We start from the raw sequence: 21,296 nt of genomic DNA on the forward strand, positions 1-21,296 counted from the left end.
TTTATTTTATTCTATTATTTTATTTTATTATTTTGTTTTGTTTTATTATTTTATTTTGATTTATTATTTTATTTTTATTTTATTTTATTATTTTATTTTATTTATTTTATTTGATTAATTAATTTACTTATTTTACTTCATTTTATTTTATTTATTTTATTATTTTGTTTTGTTTTATTATTTTATTTTGTTTTATTATTTTATTTATTTTATTTATTTATTTATTTATTTATTTTTAATATATTTTATTGATTTTTTTACAGAGAAGAAGGGAGAGGGATAGAGAGAAACATCGATGAGAGAGAAACATCGATCAGCTGCCTCCTGCACATCTCCTACTGGGGATGTGCCCATAACCCAGGTACATGCCCTTGACCGGGATTCGAACCCGGGACCCTTCAGTCCGCAGGTCGACGCTCTGTCCACTGAGCCACACCGGTTCGGCTATTTTATTTTATTTTATTATTTTATATTTTATCTTATTTGATATTATTACTAGAGGCCCGGTGCATGAAAAGAGTCGTGCAATAGGCCTTCGCTTCCCCTGGCTGCCGGCACCGCTTTCCTCCGGCACCCGGACCCAGGCCTTCGCTCCGGCCGGAGCCGCCTTCAGTCTTCGCTCTGCCGCTTCGTGCCTACGTATGCAAATTAACCGCCATCTTTGTTGGCGGTTAATTTGCATACCTCACTGATTAGCTGCTGGGAGGCGTAGCGAAGGTATGGTCAATGACCATGTTTGTCTATTATTAGATAGGATTTCATTTTACTTTCTACTTTAATTTATTTATTTTCTTTTATTATTTTATTTTATTATATTTTATTATATTATTTTTTATTTATTTTATTATTTTATTTTATTTATTTATTTTATTATTTTATTTATTTTATTATATTATATTTTATTATTTTATTTTATTTTATCTTATCTTATTTTATTTTATTTTATTCTATTTTATTCCCACCAAGCATTCACAAGGCCAAGAAAGAGCAGGCACTCTGGGCACACATCTCCACACACACACACACACACACACACACAAAATCAGATCGTCAATCTCTCCTAAGATTGTTTTTTATAAAAAAAAATACATATATTTGATTGAGCTCAGAGAGGAAGGGAGAGGGAGAGAGAGAAACATCCATGATGGGCCCGGCCAGTGTGGCTCAGTGGTTGAGCATCGTCCTAGGAACCTGGAGGCCCCGGGTTCGATTCCCGGTCAAGGGCACGGACCTCGGTGGCAGGCTCCTCCCCGGCCTGGGCCCTGGTCGGGGCGCGTGCGGGAGGCGACCCATCGGTGTGTCTCTCTCACATCGATGTCTCTCTATCCTCGGGGAAGGTGCCAGGCCAGTGTGGCTCAGTGGTTAGAGCGTCGGCCTGCGGACCAAAGGGTCCCGGGTTCGAATCCCGGTCAAGGGCACAGGCCCGGGTTGCGGGCTCCATCCCCAGTAGGGGGCGTGCAGGAGGCAGCCGGTCCACGATTCTCTCTCCTCATGGACGTTTCTCTCTCTCTCTCTCCCTCTCTCTGAGATCAATACCAATATATTTAAAAAATAATAATAAAATAAAAGGGTCCGTTCGAGACGACGCCGGGCCCCCGGGCCCCGCAGGCCGGCCCACATCTGCTCCCCGGGACACGATTCTGTTTTCCTGGAACCACTGGCCCTGACGTCGCCGTCCCCTGGGCCACATGGGCCGCCCGGGGGATGGGAGGCGGCCGGACCGGCCAGCAGGGCCTCCCGTCCAGATGGTGCTGGACGCCCTCCCTGCGTGTGGTCAGGCTGTGGTCAGCGGCCTGTCCTCCTGGGGGCGGGGGGGGGAAGGGAGAGAGAGAGGGAGGGAGAGAGACAGGATTGTCCCGATGAGGCCAGGGCCAGGGGGTGGGCACAGGGGCAGAGAGCGTGGACAGACGAGGAGTCAGCTTCCACCCTCAGCCAGAAAAATCCCCAAAAGAAAAGGGATTGGCCCCGGCCGGTGTTGCTCAGTGGTTAGAGCACCGGCCTGCGGACTGAAGGGTCCCGGGTTCGATTCCCGGTCCAGGGCATGTACCCCTGGATTGTGGGCACATCCCCAGGGGGGGGCGTGCAGGAGGCAGCTGATCGAAGTTTCTAACTATCCCTCTCCCTTCCTCTCTGTAAAATAATCAATAAAATATATTTAAGCCCTGGCCGGTGTGGCTCAGTGGGTAGAGCGTCGGCCTGCGGACTGACGGGTCCCGGGTTCAGTTCCCGGTCCAGGGCATGTACCCCTGGGTTGCGGGCACATCCCCAGTGGGGGGCGTGCAGGGGGCAGCTGATCAATATTTCTAACTATCCCTCTCCCTTTCTCTCTAAAAAATCAATAAAATATATTGAAGCCCTGGCTCGTGTTGCTCAGTGGTTAGAGCGCCGGCCTGCGGACTGAAGGGTCCCGGGTTCAAATCCGGTCGAGGGCATGTACCCCTGGGTTGCGGGCACATCCCCAGTGGGGGGCGTGCAGGAGGCAGCTGATCAATATTTCTAACTCTCTATCCCTCTCCCTTTCTCTCTTTAAAAAATCAATAAAATATATTTAAGCCCTGGACGGTGTGGCTCAGTGGGTAGAGCGCCGGCCTGCGGACTGACGGGTCCCGGGTTCGAATCCGGTCGAGGGCACGGACCTGGGTGGCGGGCACATCCCCCCCAAAGAGCAAAGGGATCTATTCTCCGTCCCGGAAAGACTGGGATGACACCGAATTTTCATGTTTATTTATTTGTTGTGTTAAACTGGTGCCCCACGGTCTCCTGGTCTCGCCGAGGCCGCAGGAAGGGTGGTGGAGGGAACATCTGGAAAGAGGGAGTTTTCTGGAGGGAGAAGCCGGCCTCCCAGGCCGGGGCCCGAGCGGGGAAGACAGAGGAAAAATCAGAACGGCCAGGGACCGGCCGGGGACACGGACAACTCAGACAGCAGCGAGAGAAGCGTCTGTACTCGAAGCCAGAAGGCTCCCTCCCTTCGGCCTCCCTTCTTCCTGTCTTTATACAATTGTTAAAAAATAGATAATTTTTTTGGGGGGGAGGGGATGAGGATACATTTGTAATACCTTAACTAATAATAAAAAAAAAGAAAAAGAAAAAAAAATATATAATTTTTATGGGGTCCTGGCTGGTGTGGCTCAGTGGGCAGAGCGTCGGCCTGCGGACTGAAGGGTCCCGGGTTCGATTCCCGGTCAAGGGCACGTGCCCGGGTTGCAGGCTCCTCCCCGGCACAGGGCCTGGTCGGGGTGCGTGCAGGAGGCAGCCCATCGATGTTTCTCTCTGTCTCTCCCTCTCTCTTCCGCTCTCTGTCTAAAAATCAAGGAAAAATATCCTTGGGTGAGGATTATAAAAATAAAATAAATGTTTTTATTGATTTCAGCGAGGAAGGCAGAGGGGGAGAGAGAGAGAAACATCCATGATGAGAGAATCATGGATCGGCCGCCTCCTGCACACCCCCCACTGGGAATGGAGCCTGCAACCCGGGCCTGTGCCCTGACCGGGAATCGAACCCTGACCTCCTGGTTCATCTATAGATAGATAGATAGATAGATAGATAGATATAGATATAGATGATATAGATCGATATAGATATAAATATATAGATATAGATTATATATAGATAGAGATAGAGATAGAGATAGAGATATAGATATAGATATAGATATAGATATAGATATAGATATAGATATAGATATAGATATAGATATAGATATAGATATAGATGATATAGATATAGATATAGATGATGATATAGATATAGATATAGATATAGATATAGATATAGATATAGATGATATAGATATAGATATAGATATAGATATAGATATAGATATAGATATAGATATAGATATAGATATAGATATAGATATAGATATAGATATAGATATAGATATAGATGTAGCTATAGATGATAGATGGTGCAGGAGGCAACCCATCGATGCGTCTCTCTCTTTTGTATATACAGGGGGGCCTTGACTTACGAGTTTAATTCGTTCCGAGACCGAGCTCATTAAGGAGCTCGTTAACTCAAATTACTCTGTCAACTCAATGCAATAAATCGGCCGAGAGACAGCTGGTACCTCAAAAAACTCATTAGTTGGGACACTCGTAAGTCAAGGCCCCACTGTATAGATAGATGTGTTTTTGATCTATCTATCATCTATCTATCTATCTATCTATCTATCTATCTATCTATCTATGTATCTATCTTTCTATCTATCTATCATCTATCTATCTATCTTTCTATCTATCTATCATCTATCTATCTATCTATCTATGTATCTATCTTTCTATCTATCTATCATCTATCTATCTATGTATCTATCTATCTATCTATCTATCTATGTATCTATCTATCTATCTATCTACCATCTATCTATCTATCATCTATCTATCTATCTATCTATCTTTCTATCTATCATCTATCTATCTATCTTTCTATCTATCTATCATCTATCTATCTATCTATCTATCTATCTATGTATCTATCTATCTATCTATCTATCTATCTATCATCTATCTATCTATCTATCTTTCTATCTATCTATCATCTATCTATCTATCTATCTATCTATCTATCTATGTATCTATCTTTCTATCTATCTATCTATCTATCATCTATCTATCTATCTATCTATCATCTATCTATCTATCTTTCTATCTATCATCTATCTATCTATCTATCTATCTATCTATCTATCTATCTATGTATCTATCTTTCTATCTATCTATCTATCTATCTATCTATCTATCTATCTATCTATCTATCTACATCCCAGCCTGCATGGCTCAGAGGTTGAGCATCAACCTATGAACCAATCAACCAGGAGGTCAGGGTTCAATTCCCGGTCAAGGGCACCTGCCCGGGTGGCGGGCTCCATCCCCAGTCAGGGGCGTGCAGGAGGCGGCCGATCCATGATTCTCTCTCCTCATGGATGTTTCTCTCTCCCTGCCTCTCCCTTCCTCTCTGACAGCAACCAAAGATATATTAATACAAACGCATATAAAAATGTATAATATATATACACACACACACACACACACTAGAGGCCTGACGCACAGAATTCATGCAGTGGGTTTGGCCCTTGCAGCCCCAGCCTCATCCGGAAGGTGATCCGGACGGCTGTCTGGACGGTTGTTCTGCTGTTCGGTCTAATTAGCATATTAGCTCTTTATTATATAGGATGTGTAAGCATATGTACATGTATGTGTATTTGTATGTGTATGTGTACATGTATGTGTACATGTATGTGTACATGTATGTGTACATGTATATGTATGTGTATATGTATACATATGTGTATCTGAATATGTATATGTATGTGTATACATGTGTATGTGTATGTGCATATGTATATGTGAATGTGTGTATGTGTATATGTAAATGTATATGCATATGTATATATGTGTGTATGTGTGTATGTGTATATGTATATGTGTATGTGTATGCATGTGTACGTGTGCATGTGTGTTTGCATGTATGTGTATATGTATGTGTATGTGTATGCGTGTGTATGTGTATATGTATGTGCATGTGTGTATGTATATGTATATGTATATGTATGTGTATCTATATGTATCTGTATATGTATGTGCATGTGTATATGTATATGTATATGTATGTGTGCGTGTGCATGTGTGTGTATGTCTATGTACATGTGCATGTGCATATGCGTATGTATATGTATATGTACGTGTGTGCGTGTGTGTATATGTATATGTATATGTATATGTATATGTATGTGTATGTGTATGTGTATGTGTATATGTACATGTATGTATCCCAAGACCAATCTCCAATAAAGAGTTTCCTAAAGCCAGGACAGCGAAGCCAGCCGACAGGGCCAACCACGCAGACACAGATCTCGAACCCCGGGCCGCCCAGCCCTCTTGGGTTGCGAATGAAACGTCACCGGAACGGAATAAGCTTGCCCGTCTCCTCGGACGCCTGTCTGAGTCCGTTTCCCGGAGAGGAGATACCGGCGGGCATTCCCGGGCGTCTGGCCTGGGCAGCTGGCACCCCTACAGAGACCCACACACTTGGATCGAATCGGCGACTTATCTGCACGTCTAGACAGAGGGTCAGGCTTGGCAAGGGGTCGGCTCGGTCTTGCAGATACAGGGGGAGCAGGAGTCTACCGGATTCTTTGACAAGCTGACGGGTGTGCAACGGGGAAAAATGACTCCCGGCCATGCAGAGAGCTGCCTTCTTTAAAAAAAAATCATATAATCCGAGTCACGGCACCAAAAAAAAAAAAAAGAAAAGAAAAGAAAAGAAAAAAAAATCATATATATAGCTCTTTATGATATAGGATATATATGCATATGTATATGTATATGTATATGTATATGTATATGTATATGTATGTATCCCAAGACCAATATCCAATAAAGAGTTTCTTAAAGCCATATATATATATATATATACACACACACACACATATATATATACACATATATATACATATATATATATATATATATATATATATATATATATATATATATATGCACAGATATATTCATTGATTTCAGAGAGGAAGGGAGAGGGAGAGAGATATAGAAACATCCACGATGAGAGAGAATCAGGGATCGGCTGCCTCCCGCACGCCCCCTATTGGGGATCGATCCCACAACCCCGGGCATGTGCCCTTGACCGGGAATCGAACCCGCAACCCTTCAGTCCACAGGCCGACGCTCTATCCACTGAGCAACACCAGCCCGGGCGCGAGCTGCCTTCTTGAATCCCAAAGGATACGTTGAATTTCTCTGATGGGGAACTTCCTACATATTATTTACCTAAAACACTCTTTGCTGAGAACATTTCCCACCCCCTCCCCCCTCCCATAAGAGCAATGGATCATCGTTAATCATTATTTCCTACTGTTTTCTTTGCTGGTAATTATTTATTTTTCTGTGTGTGTGTGTGTGTCTGGGTTTTTCAATTCCCCAAAGGACATTTTTATGTCCTAATGGCCCTACTTCCTTCTGCTCACGAATCTTAAATTATATCATGGGTGCCCTGGCTGGTGTGGCTCAGTGGATAGAGTGTCGGCCTGCGGACTGAAGGGTCCTGGGTTCGATTCCGGTCAAGGGCATGTAGCTTGGTTGCAGGCACATCCCCAGTGGGGGGCGTGCAGGAGGCAGCTGGTCGATGTTTCTAACTCTCTATCCCTCTCCCTTCCTCTCTGTAAAAAAATCAATAAAATATATTTTTTAAAAAATTATGTATCATGGTTGTCCAACTGGCATGGCTTAGAGATTGAGTGTCGATCTATGAACCAGGAGATCCCGGGTTCGATTCCCGGTCAGGGCACATGCCTGGGTTGCGGGCTCCATCCCCAGTCAGGGGCGTGCAGGAGGCGGCCGGTCCATGATTCTCTCTCCTCATGGATGTTTCTCTCTCCCTGTTCCTTCTTCTTTCTGAAATCAATAAAGGTACATTTTTAAAAATTATCTCACGGCATTCACATCTTGTCAGGAGGCACCATCTCTGACATAGTAAGAAGTCAGAGAAAGAGCCGATAGTCTAATGGATGAAAATTCCTATAGAATAAAAGCCTAATAGGCTGTGTCTGGTCGACCAGTTGGCCGTTCAACCAATCAGAGCGTAATATGCTAATGACATGCTAAGGCCGCTCAACCGCTCGCTATGACGTGCACTGACCACCAGGGGGCAGACAGTCGACCGGTCGACCAGTCGCTATGACGCCCACTGACCACCAGGGGGCAGACATTCTGACCGGTAGGTGAGCTTGCTGCTGGGGTCTGGACGATCGGGACTGAGCGAGACGGGCCGGACACGCCCTGGAGCCCTCCATGGGTCCCACCCCAGCCCCGATCATGCACCAGTGGGTCCCTCTGCCTGGCCTGCGCCCTCTCGCCAGCTGGGACCCCTCGGGGGATGTCGGAGAGCCAGTTGCACCCCGATCTCACAGGCCCGGCCGAGGGACCCCGCTGGTGCACGAATTCGTCCACGGGGGCCTCTCGTACAAATACAATGAGGCCATGAACTGACCTCTTCATTGTAAATTAAAAAAAAATTCAGCCTGGTCCTGTTCATTAAAGGCTTTCATTTCACCTCCGTTCTCCTCGTCTCACAGGCATTCTCTCTCCGAAACCAGTGAGTCAGGGCTTTTGGAATTCTCCGAGGGGGAGCTGGAGTCTGGATTCACGGTTTGGCCTCCACCTCTGACTTCTTAACCGCCAAGCAGTCGACACAGCCCAGCATTTCAGCAGCAGTATTATATGTGGGTTTTTTTTTTCTTTTTTCTTTCTTCTTCTTCTTTTTTCTGTTCATATCCGGATCTTGGAGTTCTTTCAACGTCTAAATAAATGGGAATTTTATTTTATTTTATTTTATTTTATTTTACTTTATTTTATTTTATTTTACTTTATTTTATTTTATTTTACTTTATTTTATTTTATTTTACTTTATTTTATTTTATTTTATTTATTTTATTTTTTGTGTGAAGCTGAAATATTTTGCTCCTAATTCTTTTTTCTTTTTCTATTTCATCTTCCTTCATAGAGAAGAACGGAAGGAAAGTGAAGATCCTACTTAAGGAGGAATAGCAACCGGCCGGTGTGGCTCAGTGGTTGAGCGTCGATCTATGAACCAGGAGGTCATGGGTTCGATTCCCGGTCTGGGCACATGCCCGGGTTGGGGGCTCCATCCCCACTAGGGGGCGTGCAAGAGGCGGCCGACCCATGATTCTCTACCCTCATGGATATTTCTCTCTCTCTCCCTCTCCTTTCCTCTATGAAACCAATAAAGATACATATTTTAAATAGCAAGAATATCCTGGACAGTGTGGCTCAGTGGTTGGGAATCAACCATCATCAACCAGGAGGTCCTGGGTTCGATTCCCGGTCAAGGGCACAGGCCCGGGTTGCGGACTCCATCCCCAGCAGGGGGCGTGCAGGAGGCAGCCCGTCCATGAATGTCTCTCTCATCATGGATGTTTCTCTCTCTCTCTCCCTCTCCCCGCCTCTCTCTGAAATCAATAAAAATATATTTTAAAAAAATTACCTCGTTTTGGACCCGCCAGCCGAGAACCTCAACCATCATTTCCTGGTAACAGGATCCCTGGGTGATTCATTCGCACATGAAGGTTTTAGAAGGATTTCTCAGATCCCGATATTATGGGTTTTTTTCTTCTTATTGCAAAGTGTTCGACGTATCGCCGTGTACGCTATCCTAAAATTAGAAGGTACCGGTTTTAGATTAAGAAGCGCTTACCAGGCAACCCACCCATGAAATGCATGCAAGACAGAACGCCATTTGCAGGCTGCTATAGAACATCGACACTTTTCATGGTAGGATAATATATATATATTTTTTAGATTTCTTTAATAGATATACTTGTCTTTGCCGCCCTTTAATTTAAGGCAGGAGCCCTGGCGAGCCAAAAAAGAAACGTTAAACCTCTTTCAAAGCAAACTGCCTTGAGAAAGACGCCTTTGATGGCTCATCATTTTTTTTTTTTAATTTAAGTTTTTTGGTCTTAAACCAACGCTAAACCCCCCAAAAGAGTATCCACGCCAATGCCAGGACTCCATGTGGAATCGCAGGAACAAATTATATGTTAACAATTTGCTACCACAGATGCCCCCGTGATCAGCAGCTGGCAGAGTCGGCAAAACTTACAAAGAATAGAGAAAAGAGAAGAAAGAATTTTTTAGAAAGGAGGCGTGCTTCTGACTATGGCTTCATTTTTCTTTTTTTTTTTTTCTTTTTTTTTTAATATATTTTATTGATTTTTCACAGAGAGGAAGGGAGAGGGATAGAGAGTTAGAAACATCGATGAGAGAGAAACATCGATCAGCTGCCTCCTGCACACCCCCTACTGGGGATGTGCCCGCAACCCAGGTCCATGCCCTTGACCGGAATCGAACCCGGGACCCTTGAGTCCGCAGGGCGACGCTCTATCCACTGAGCCAAACCGGTTTCGGCTGGCTTCATTTTTCAATTTGGAAATTGGCTTTTGTTATTTTGCTAGAGGCCGCGGTGCACGAATTCGTGCACCCGTGGGGTCTCTTGGCCTGGCCTGCGGGATCGGGCCGGCACCGGCTCTCGGACATCCCCCGAGGGGTCCCGGATGGCGAGAGGGCGCAGGCCAGGCGGAGGGACCCCACGCGTGCACGATCGGGGCTGGGGAGGGACCGTGGGAGGGCTCCAGGGTTTGTCCAGCCCGTCTCGCTCAGTCCTGATTGGCCGGACCCCAGCAGCAAGCTCACCTACTGATTGGAGCGTCTGCCCCCTGGTGGTCAGTGCACGTCATAGCGACTGGTCGACCTGTCGACCGTCTGCCCCCTGGTGGTCAGTGCACGTCACAGCAAGCGGTTGAGCGGCCTTTGCATATCATTAGCATATTACGCTCTGATTGGTTGTACGGCCAACTGGTAGACCGGACACTTAGCATATTAGGCTTTTATTATAAAAAAATTTTGGGGTTTTTTTGCATTTCCATCCAAGCTGTGGCATGACTTCATAAATAGCCACTTGCTATCGGCTTCACTCAATTAAAATCGCCTCTGATCATACTTTTTAAAAATTTTCTTATGTTTTTAGATATATTTTTTGTTTCAGAGAGGAAGGGAGAGGGAGAGAGAGGGATAGAAACATCCATGATGAGAGAGAATTATTGATCGGCTGCCTCCTGCACGCCCCCTACTGGGGATGGAGCCCACAACCCAGGCCTGTGCCCTTGACCGGGAATCGAACCCGGGACCCTTCAGTCTGCAGGCCGACTCTCTATCCACTGAGCCAAACCAGCAAGGGACAGTGGCTTCTTTTTATTAAGTTTTCTTTAAAAAAATTTTAAATTGATTTCACAGAGGAAGGGAGAGGGAAAGAGAGAGAAACATCCATGATGAGAGAGAATCATGGACCGGCTGCCTCCTGTACACCCCCTACTGGGGATGGAGCCCGAAACCGGGAATCGAACCCTGACCTCCTGGTTCATGCGACGATGCTCAACCATTGAGCCACACCAGCTGGGCTGTTGTTACTAAGTTTTAAGATAATTTTTCGTTAGATTGTGATTTACTGTTTCCCCCCCCCAAAAAAAAATCTGTTTTCTGTTTACCATTAATATCCCCCTTTTGCATCATTTACTGGGAATGTGTGATGTTGTGCGTTGATGGTATAGCTTGTTATAGTAAAATCGTTGCAGATTTTTATTTTTGTCCTGCAGTGTCAGTAAGAACAGTTCAAAGAAAAATGTCTAAAAATAAAATAAAATGTCACTCCCCCCCCTCCCCTTCTGGATGTCGCTGGATCCCAGCTCCTCACGGATTCTGCATCATCAGAGATCGCCGCTGAGGCCAGTGCCAGGTCGAAGAAGCAGCCGCCTTCTGGACCGATGTCACTTTTTATTTCCCCCGAAAGCGAGTCCTGTAATCATTCGCAAATGCCAGGAACGTGAGCTGAGAGCACCCGGGAGGCACGAGGCTGAAAAAGATGAAAGCTGGAGAGGAGGGGAGTGTCAGGATCGCACGCGGGGATGGGTGTTTGAAATGCGTCGGGTCCGCGCGTCTGCTTTCAGAGAACAGACTCTGAGTCCTGGGGTTCCGGGGTTCATCATCTTGGCCTGAGGGCATCCTGACCTGGGGGAGGCAGAGGAGAGTGCTGTGAGCAGGCCCAGTGGCCGGGCTGGGCCTGGGACGGGTATTAGAGCAAACAGGATGTGCTCCCAGCAAAAGGAACCTTCAACAGCATCACCATCACCAACATCACCATCACCATCATTATCATCACCATCATCATAACCATCTCCATCATCACCATCACCACCATCACCATCATCACCATCACCATCATCACCACCATCACCATCACCACCATCATCATCACCATCACCATCATCACCATCACCATCATCACCATCATCATCTTCACCATCACCACCATCACCATCACCACCATCACCATCACCACAATCACCATCATCACCATCACCATCATCATCATCACCATCACCATCACCATCATCACCATCAACATCATCTTCACCATCACCACCATCACCATCACCACCATCACCATCACCACCATCACCATCACCACCATCACCATCATCACCATCACCATCATCGCAATCATCACCATCACCATCATCATCATCATCACCATCATCATCATCACCACCATCACCATCATCACCATCACCATCATCACCATCATCTTCACCATCACCATCATTATCATCACCATCATCACCATCATCACCATCACCATCATCACCATCATCTTCACCATCACCATCATTATAACCATCATCATCATCACCATCATCACCACCATCACCATCACCATCATCACCATCACCACCATCACCACCATCACCACCATCACCATGATCACCATCATCACCATCATCACCACCACCATCACCATCACCATCGTCACCATCATCACCATCATCACCATCACCATCACCATCATCACCATCATCATCACCATCACCATCATCACCATCATCACCATCACCATCACCATCATCACCATCATCACCATCACCATCATCATCACCATCACCATCATCATCATCTTCACCATCACCATCATCACCATCATCACCACCATCACCATCATCACCATCATCACCATCATCGCCACCACCATCACCATCACCATCGTCACCATCATCACCATCATCACCATCACCATCACCATCATCACCATCACCATCACCATCACCATCACCATCATCACCACCATCACCACCATCATCATCATCACCATCACCATCACCATCATCACCATCACCATCACCACCATCTCCATCACCATCACCACCATCACCATCATCACCACCATCACCATCATCACCATCATCACCATCATCATCACCATCACCATCATCACCATCATCACCATCATCACCATCATCACCATCATCACCACCATCACCATCATCACCACCATCACCATCATCACCACCATCACCACCATCATCATCATCACCATCACCATCACCATCATCACCATCACCATCACCACCATCTCCATCACCATCACCACCATCACCATCATCACCACCATCACCATCGTCACCATCATCACCATCATCACCATCACCATCACCATCATCACCATCATCATCACCATCACCATCATCACCATAATCACCATCACCATCACCATCACCATCACCATCACCATCATCACCATCATCACCATCACCATCACCATCACCATCACCATCATCACCATCATCACCATCATCACCATCATCACCATCATCATCACCATCACCATCATCACCATAATCACCATCACCATCACCATCACCATCACCACCATCTCCATCACCATCACCACCATCACCATCATCACCACCATCACCATCATCACCATCATCACCATCATCATCACCATCACCATCATCACCACCATCACCATCATCACCATCATCACCATCATCACCATCATCACCATCATCACCATCATCATCACCATCACCATCATCACCATAATCACCATCACCATCACCATCACCATCATCACCATCACCATCACCATCATCACCACCATCACCACCATCATCATCATCACCATCACCATCACCATCACCACCATCACCATCACCATCACCATCACCATCATCATCACCATCACCATCACCATCATCACCATCACCATCACCATCACCATCATCATCATCATCACCATCACCATCACCATCACCACCATCACCATCACCATCACCATCACCATCACCATCATCATCATCATCACCCTTGACAAGGAATCGAACCTGTGACCCCCTGGTTCCCATGCCGACGCTCAACCCCTGAGCCCCGCCCACCTGGGCTGCAACAGTATCTTCACTTGCAACAATGTATCCCCTTAGACCACTGGCTCCGCCCACCGTTTCCATATGCAGAAGGCGGTCACTCCTATCTGCGTTCCTTCAACCTTGAACAAGAGAACATGTATATTTGGGGGGGCTCCGGGGTGTACGCTGATGTACGAACACGTTTGTGGCTTCACCTGACTTCAACGCTCTGACATGTGGAATCGCTTACCTAACAGGGCCCCGGGGTGGGGGTGGGGGGTGAGATGAGGGGAAGAGGAGAAGGGGGGGGTCCCTTAAGGAGACAGAATAGCTGACTCATACCCAAGCCATCTGCTCGGAGGGACCTGCCCAGGGCACGAGGGGGAGGCCACGGGTGGCTCCATTTCAGAACGAGACTCTCAGACTCTAAGCTTCTAATTCAAGGGCACTTGACCACGCCCCCCTCACCCCCCTCACCCCCCTTTAGTCATCTTCTTCTCCCCGGGACACGCCGAAGCCTGCGTTCCATGGATGAGGTCATGTTGCACTTTCAGCCAAGGGCCAAAACCGATCTGCGGCCACTGCCTTCGTAAGCACGTTTCTTTATATACTAGCGGCCCGTGCATGGGGGTGGCGGTCCCTCACACCGGCCGGCACCCTCTCCAGTTTGTGACTGCTGGGGCCTAACCGATCCCCTGCCAGCCTGATCACCCCCTAACCGCTCCCCCCTGCCGGCCTGATCGCCCCTAACTGCTCCCAGGCCAGCCTGATTGCCCTTAACTGCCCTCCCCTGCCGGCCTGATCGCCCTAACTGCCCTCCCCTGCCGGGCTGATCGCCCCTAACTGCTCCCCCTCTGCCGGGCTGATCGCCCCCTAACCACTTCTGCCTCGCCCCCTGCCACTGTGGCTTGGTCCGGAAGGACATCCAGAAGATGTCTGGTCTAATGAGCATATTGCCCTTTTATTAGTATAGATTTTTAATTTTTTTAAATCTATTTTTATTGATTTCAGAGAAGAAGGGAAAAGGAGAGAGAAACATCCATGAGGAGAGAGAATCATGGACCGGCTGCCTCTTACACGCCCCCTACTGGGGATGGAGCCCGCAACCCGGGCCTGTGCCCTTGACAGGGATTCGAACCCGGAACCTCCTGGTTCCTAGGTGGACGCTCTGACCACTGAGCCACACCGGCCGGGCGGTCCTGTTCTCTTATTCTTTTCTTTCCAAAAGATGCTGATGACAGAATCTGGACCCGGTTCAGGACGCTCATCGGAGGAATAGGGGAGTCGCCCTCCCACCCTGGTATGTCCCCACAAACCAACACATGGACACCACTCATTCCCAGAGCCTGCCATTCCCCGAGAACCCAGACCCTGGACACGCCGGGGGACAAGTTGCTCAGGGAACAGTCCTCAACGTCAGCTTCTGCTCCAACAGAGAGACAACCCGCCCCCCCCAACCCCCCCGCCCTCCCCCCCCCCCCCCCCGTCCCAGGCTGCTCCCCGGAAGTTTCCAGCGACCGAAGGAGACATTTCCTGTTTGACTTTTATTTCTCTCTCTCTGTCTAGTCATGTGAATAAGAGAATGAGACCCAAACCACGCCCGGCCAGGGTGGCTCAGTGGTTGGGCATCCACCCCGGAACCAGGAGGTCAGGGTTCGATTCCCAGTCAAGGGCACAGGCCCGGCTTGCGGGCTCCATCCCCAGGAGGGGGCGTGCGGGAGGCGGCCGGTCCGCGATTCTCTCTCATCACGGATGTTTCTATCTCGCTCTCCCCCTCTCCCTTCTTCTCTGAAATCCATGAAAATGTATTAAAAACTAGAGGCCCGGTGCACGAAATTCGTGCACAAGGTGGGGATCCCTCAGCCCAGCCTGTGCCCTCTTGCATCTGGGGGCCTCGGGCGATGTGCAGGTCATAGGACTGGTCGACTGGTCGACGGTCTGCCCCCTGGTGGTCAGTGCACGTCATAGCGACTGGTCGACCGGCCGGCTGTCTGCCCCCTGGTGGTCAGTGCACGTCATAGCGACTGGTCGACCGGCCGGCTGTCTGCCCCCTGGTGGTCAGTGCACGTCACAGCGACTGGTCGACCAGCAGACTGTCTGCCCCCTGGTGGTCAGTGCACAGCATAGCAATTGGTTGGGCGCCCTTAGCATATCATTAGCATATCACGCTTTGATTTGTCGAACGGCCGACCGGACACTTAGCATAGCAGGCTTTCATTATAGAGGATTAAAAAATAAACCAACGTATGCAGTGAAACAAGACACTGGAGCCCCAGAGACCCTGCTTTGGGGGCAGAACCGGGTAAAAGCGCGAAAGCCACAATCGCGGTGGAACTTCGGTTCTCAAACTTAATTCTTCCCAGAAGCCCCTGGGGGTGGGGGAGGGCCTGGGCCGGGGCTCTAACCATTGAGCAACACCAGCCAGGCCAGGGCCCCGCTCTCCTGACGTCACCGAACCCCCACCACCTCCCAGAGGCCCTGCTCCCCAACACCATCTCCCTGGGGGATGGTGCCGGGCAAGCGTGTCAACCTCGATAAACGTTTTCGTAAAAATTTCGTCGCTTCGTTTTTACAATGTCCTGTTGCACATCATCTACATAATAAAAGCGTCATATGCTAATTAGACCGGACAGCCAAACGACCGTCCGGACGTCCTTCCGGACAAAGTCTGGGGATGGAGCGCACAACCCGGGCCTGTGCCCTTGACCGGGAATCGAACCCTGGCCTCCTGGTTCCTAGGTCGACGCTAACCACTGAGCCACACTGGCTGGGCTCCAACTTCTTCTCAAGACTCAGGGCAGGCCCTGGCCGGTGTGGCTCAGTGGCTAGAGCGTCGGCCTGCGGACCGAAGGGTCCCGGGTTAGATTCCCGTCAAGGGCACAGACCTCACTAGCAGGCTCCTCCCCGGCCTGGGCCCTGGTTGGGGCGCCTGCAGGAGGCAACCCATCGATGTTGCTTCTCTCACATGGATGTTTCTCTCTCCGTCTCTCCCTCTCTCTCCCGAAAACATCAACGGAGCCCTGGCCAGTGTGGCTCAGCGGACACAGCGTCAGTCCGCAGACTGAAGGGTCCCGGGTTCGATTCCGGTCAAGGGCATGTACCTCGGCTGCGAGTTCTCAGGGCGCTGGTTTGGGGTGCGTGGGGGAGGCCACCCAGCGATGTTTCTCTCTGTCTCTGCCCCTCCCTTCCACTCTCTCTAAAAATCAATGGAAAAATATCCTGGGGTGAGGATGAACAAATAAAATGAAATGAAATGAAATGAAATAAAATAAATAAAAAATGAAATGAAATGAAATACATAAATAAATAAAATAAAATAAGTAAAATAAAATTAAGTGAAACAAAATAAAATAATAAAATAAAATAAATAAAATAATAAAATAAATAAAAATAAAATAAATAAAAAATAAAATAAATAAAAATAAAATAAAAATAAAATAATAAAATAAAAAATAAAATAAAATAATAATTTAAAATAAAATAATAAAATAAAAAATAAAATAATAAAATAAAAAATAAAATAAAATAATAAATAAAATAAAATAAAATAAAATAAAATAAATAAAATAGGATTCTACCCTGTCGCTGCTGAATTGGCTCAAGTCGCGTCAGGCGGCCCGGACCCCTTGGTTGTCCGTTTCCACTCGCACCAGCTTCCCCAAAGCTCCCCGAGCCGCCCCCGCCCCCGCCCCCGCCGCAGGCTCTCCAAACCCGGGAGCTCAAACCCCACCTTTTTGGCGGGAGCAACCCTGGCACCGGGGCTCCCGCCGGCAGCCAGGAGCCGCCGGAGCGGCGGGGAGGGCGTGGCCACGGGACTCAGGTTGCACCGGGGCCTGCAGCTCGGGCTGGGGACGGGGGCGGTGGGGGCGGGGGCGCAGGCCGGCGGGGCGCGCAGTCCGTGGGCTCCCTCCCTCCCGCGCGCGCGCCACCCGGGATCCCAGGCGCCGCCCGGGGCCAACTCCCTCTCCCCCTTTGGCGGAGCGCACACCCTGCTCCTTCTCTCCCTTCTCCTCCCAAAGAAAAAAGAAACTTGTCTGCAAAGACGCGCGCCTCCGGGGCGCAGGACCTGGCTCTCTCCAAAGGGCCACCACCCCTTCGCCAAGCCGTGCGCCCTGGGCGCCTGCGCTCCTGCCCTTCGGAGTCGGGGAGACCCGCGTGCGCCCACCCGGGCGGGGGGGGGGGGGTGGCCCAGGCGCGATGAAGAGGCGAGAGGAGGGCTGAGCGCACGGCCGCGCGCGCACGGCCAGGCCAGGGGGGCGCTCGGCGGCGTGCGGCCCGCGCGCGCCCAGACCGTCTCCCCGGGGTGGGGTGGGGCAGGGTGGGGGTGGGCCGAGGCGTGGACTCCGGAGGCTTCTCGGGGAATAAAAAGGGCGCCGTGTGCCGCGTTGGGAAGGAAAACTGGTGGCAACGCGCCCCCCAGGCCGCCCCGGGACGGACATGGCTCCGGGGGACCCGCGGCGGTGACGCGCCCCCCGCGCGCGCGCGCGCGCTCCGGGCCCCGGTGGATGGTCAGGGCGCACCGTTCCCGCAGGTCGTGGCTTTGGAAGGACAGGTGAGCCCTCTGGTCCCGCGGGGGGAGGTGGGGGCAGGGCGGGAGGTGGCGGGACAAGGGGTGCAGAAAAGTGGGGGGCGGCCCAGGGAAAGACTGGGGCGTGGGGTGGAGAGGGGCTGAAGGCCAAGAGGGCCATTGAATTGTCCCTGGCACTACTTTTTAAAAAAATATATATATTTTTATTGATTTCAGAGAGAGAGAGAGAGAGAGAGGGAGAGAGACATCAGTGATGAGAATCAGGGACCGGCTGCCTCCTGCACGCCCCCTACTGTGCATCGAGCCCGAAACCCGGGCACGTGCCCTGGACCGGGAATCGAACCCGGGACCCTTCAGTCTGCAGGCCGGCGCTCTAGCCACTGAGCCACACCAGCCAGGGCTATTTTTTTTTCTTCTTTAAATCCTCCCTCGAAGATATTGTCCCCATTGATTTCTTAGAGAGAGTTGGAGAGAGAGAGGGAGAGACAGAGGGAAACACGGATGTGAGAGAGACACCTTGATGGGTGGCCTCCTGCACGCGCCCTGACCAGGGCCCTGGGTCCGGGGAGGAGCCTGCACATAGGTCCATGCCCCTTGACCGGAATCGAACCCGGGACCCTTGGGTCCGCAGCCCGAGGCTCTATCCACTGAGCCACACCGGCCGGGGTTTCCTGGCAGTATTTTGCGGGGCTGAAGGGCCAGCTGAGGGTTCCCGCGGGGGTGGGGGTGGGGGGTGGGGAAGAAGGGCTGAGTGAGCAGGTCCCCTTTGCAAATGCGACCCTTCTCCCTTCCTGCCCCCCCTCCCCCTAGAGACCTCGCCCCCTGCAGCCCTGGTTTCCAAGGAAAGCCACCGGCAGGACCCGCTAGTGAAACCGACTGCGCCCCAGGTTTTGGGGGGCGGGGGCTCCTGCCCAACTCTTTCCCGGCTCTTGATACTCAACTTCTCCTCCTCCCCCTCCTCCCCCTCCTTCTCTTCCTCCTCCTCCCCCTCCTCCTCCCTCCTCCCCCCTCCCCCTTCCCCCTAACCCCTCCCTCTCTCCCCCCGTCCTCCTCCTCTTCTTCCTCCCCCTCCCCCTTTATTCCTCCCCACCTCTCCCTCCCCCTCCTCCTCTCCCTCTTTCTCCCCCCTCCCACTTCCTCCTCCCCCTCCCCCTGTTCCTTCTCCCCCTCCCCCCTCCCCCTCCTCCCTCTTCCTCCTCCCCCTCCCCTTTCCCCTCCCCCCTCCCCCTCTCCTCCTCCTCCTTCCCTTCCCTTGGCAAAGGGAGAGACCCACGCCCCCGGGTGCGCCCGCCGAGCCGCGCGGACCCTGCAGAACTCATTACTCGGGAGCCCGGCTTTCTGGTGTCGGGCGGCGCCGGGGGGGACCCGCGAGGCAACCCGAGCCGCCTTCCGGCGAAGCCAGTGTTTCCCGCGCCGCCGGCGGCGGGGCGCGTCCCAGCGGGCGCCCTGGAAGCCGGCCGAGGTCTTGGCTGCGCGCCCGCCCGGCCGCCTCTCCAGGTCGCTCGCCCGCCCGCCCCTGGCGTGTGCAGCGCGCAATGCCTCGCGCTGCCGAAGGGCGCAGGGTTCTGAGGTTTGCCAAGCCGCGCCTTGCAGCCTCGCAGGCTCCAGGTGGAGTGAGGGGGGGGGTCCCTTCCCATCGGGGGACCGGGGTCCCCTGGGCCGAGTGCGTTCCGTCTCCAGGGAGGACCAGGGGGGCAGGCAAAGGGACACCCTCCCGGGCCAGGTCCGCCTGGGGACCCGGGGCGCGAGTCCACATGCAGTTTCATTGAATGACATTAAGGGACGACTTTGGGTCTCTATCAAGTCGTTCAAGGGCGAGTGGGAGCTCCCTGCAGCATTTGGGTGGCTTAGTGATTCCACTTCCCTTACAGGTCCGGTGCCCTTAGTGACTGACACCCGGGGACTGAGTTCTGAGCTTGCTGAGTGGGGCTGCAACAATGAATCCATATGTCCAGGTCGCTAGCAACATCCAGGATACATTGGAGTGTGGCTGCAACAATGTATCCATATGTCCGGGTCGCTTAGCAACAACTATGATACATTGGAGTGTGGCTGCAACAATGTATCCATAGGTCCGGGTTGCTTAGCAACATCCAGGATACATTGGAGTGTGGCTGAAACAATGTATCCATATGTCCGGGTCGCTTAGCAACAACTATGATACATTGGAGTGTGGTTGCAACAATGTATCAATAGGTCCGGGTCTCTTAGCAACAACTGATACATTGGAGTGTGGCTGCAACAATGTATCCATATGTCCGGGTCGCTTAGCAACATCTAGGATACATTGTTGCAGCAATGTATCCATATGTCCGGGTCGCTTAGCAACATCTAGGATACATTGTTGCAGCCCTACTCAGCGAGCTCAGAGCTCTTTGCACTTAAGGAGTTGCATGCGTCCTTGGTTATGAGCTGCCCGCTCTAGGCCCCTGGTCCCCAAAGTGGGGCACACGCCCCCATAGGGGGAACCTTTGAATGTTAAGGGGGGGGAGGGCAATTCAAGAAGGAGTTACGAACAGTGAATTTTTTTTGCATTTCTTATGGCTCTAGGGGCCTCGCCTACAGTATACAAATCTTTATTGTGACATATTTATATGCATTTTAGTTCTCTCCTCTATGTTTGGAAACTTGATTTGCTATTTTTATTTCCTATCACTTTATATTGTTACCAGAGGCCGGATGCACGAAATTCGAGCAAGAGTAGGCCTTCCTTCCCCCAGACACCAGCACCGGCTTCCCTTCCGCACTCCTGGCTTCAACCGGAAGGTCGTCCGGAAGGACGTCCGGTCTAATTAGCATATTCTGCTTTTATTATTATAGGTGATTATTAACAATGTCTGAGTGACTTCTCCCTCAGTATTTCCACTGTCCTTTTCATTATTTTATATTTTTTCCTCTTTCCTGGATGCCATGTTGTCCTCGTGAATAGGAGTTCGTTTTTTTAAATAATAAGGTTGTTTCTGAAACATCTCTTTTTCTTATTTATTTTTTTA

General features: G+C 50.0%; 2 protein-coding genes across 3 annotated transcripts in view; both read left to right on the top strand.

Moving 5' to 3' along the window:
* The window catches only part of PRKX (protein kinase cAMP-dependent X-linked catalytic subunit), a 321,391-nt gene that overhangs the window by 90,720 nt on the left and 209,375 nt on the right, over positions 1-21,296 (top strand). The gene's annotated exons all lie outside the window — the stretch shown is intronic.
* The window catches only part of MXRA5 (matrix remodeling associated 5), a 31,301-nt gene continuing 28,101 nt past the window's right edge, over positions 18,097-21,296 (top strand). Inside the window, exon 1 of the mRNA XM_059680144.1 lies at positions 18,097-18,327. Coding sequence (XP_059536127.1) covers positions 18,281-18,327 — 47 coding nt within the window. The 5' untranslated portion in view covers positions 18,097-18,280. The remainder of the gene's footprint in view (positions 18,328-21,296) is intronic.

The sequence above is a fragment of the Myotis daubentonii genome, chromosome X (assembly GCF_963259705.1).
Source record: "Myotis daubentonii chromosome X, mMyoDau2.1, whole genome shotgun sequence".
In the NCBI taxonomy this organism is placed as follows: Eukaryota; Metazoa; Chordata; class Mammalia; order Chiroptera; family Vespertilionidae; genus Myotis; species Myotis daubentonii.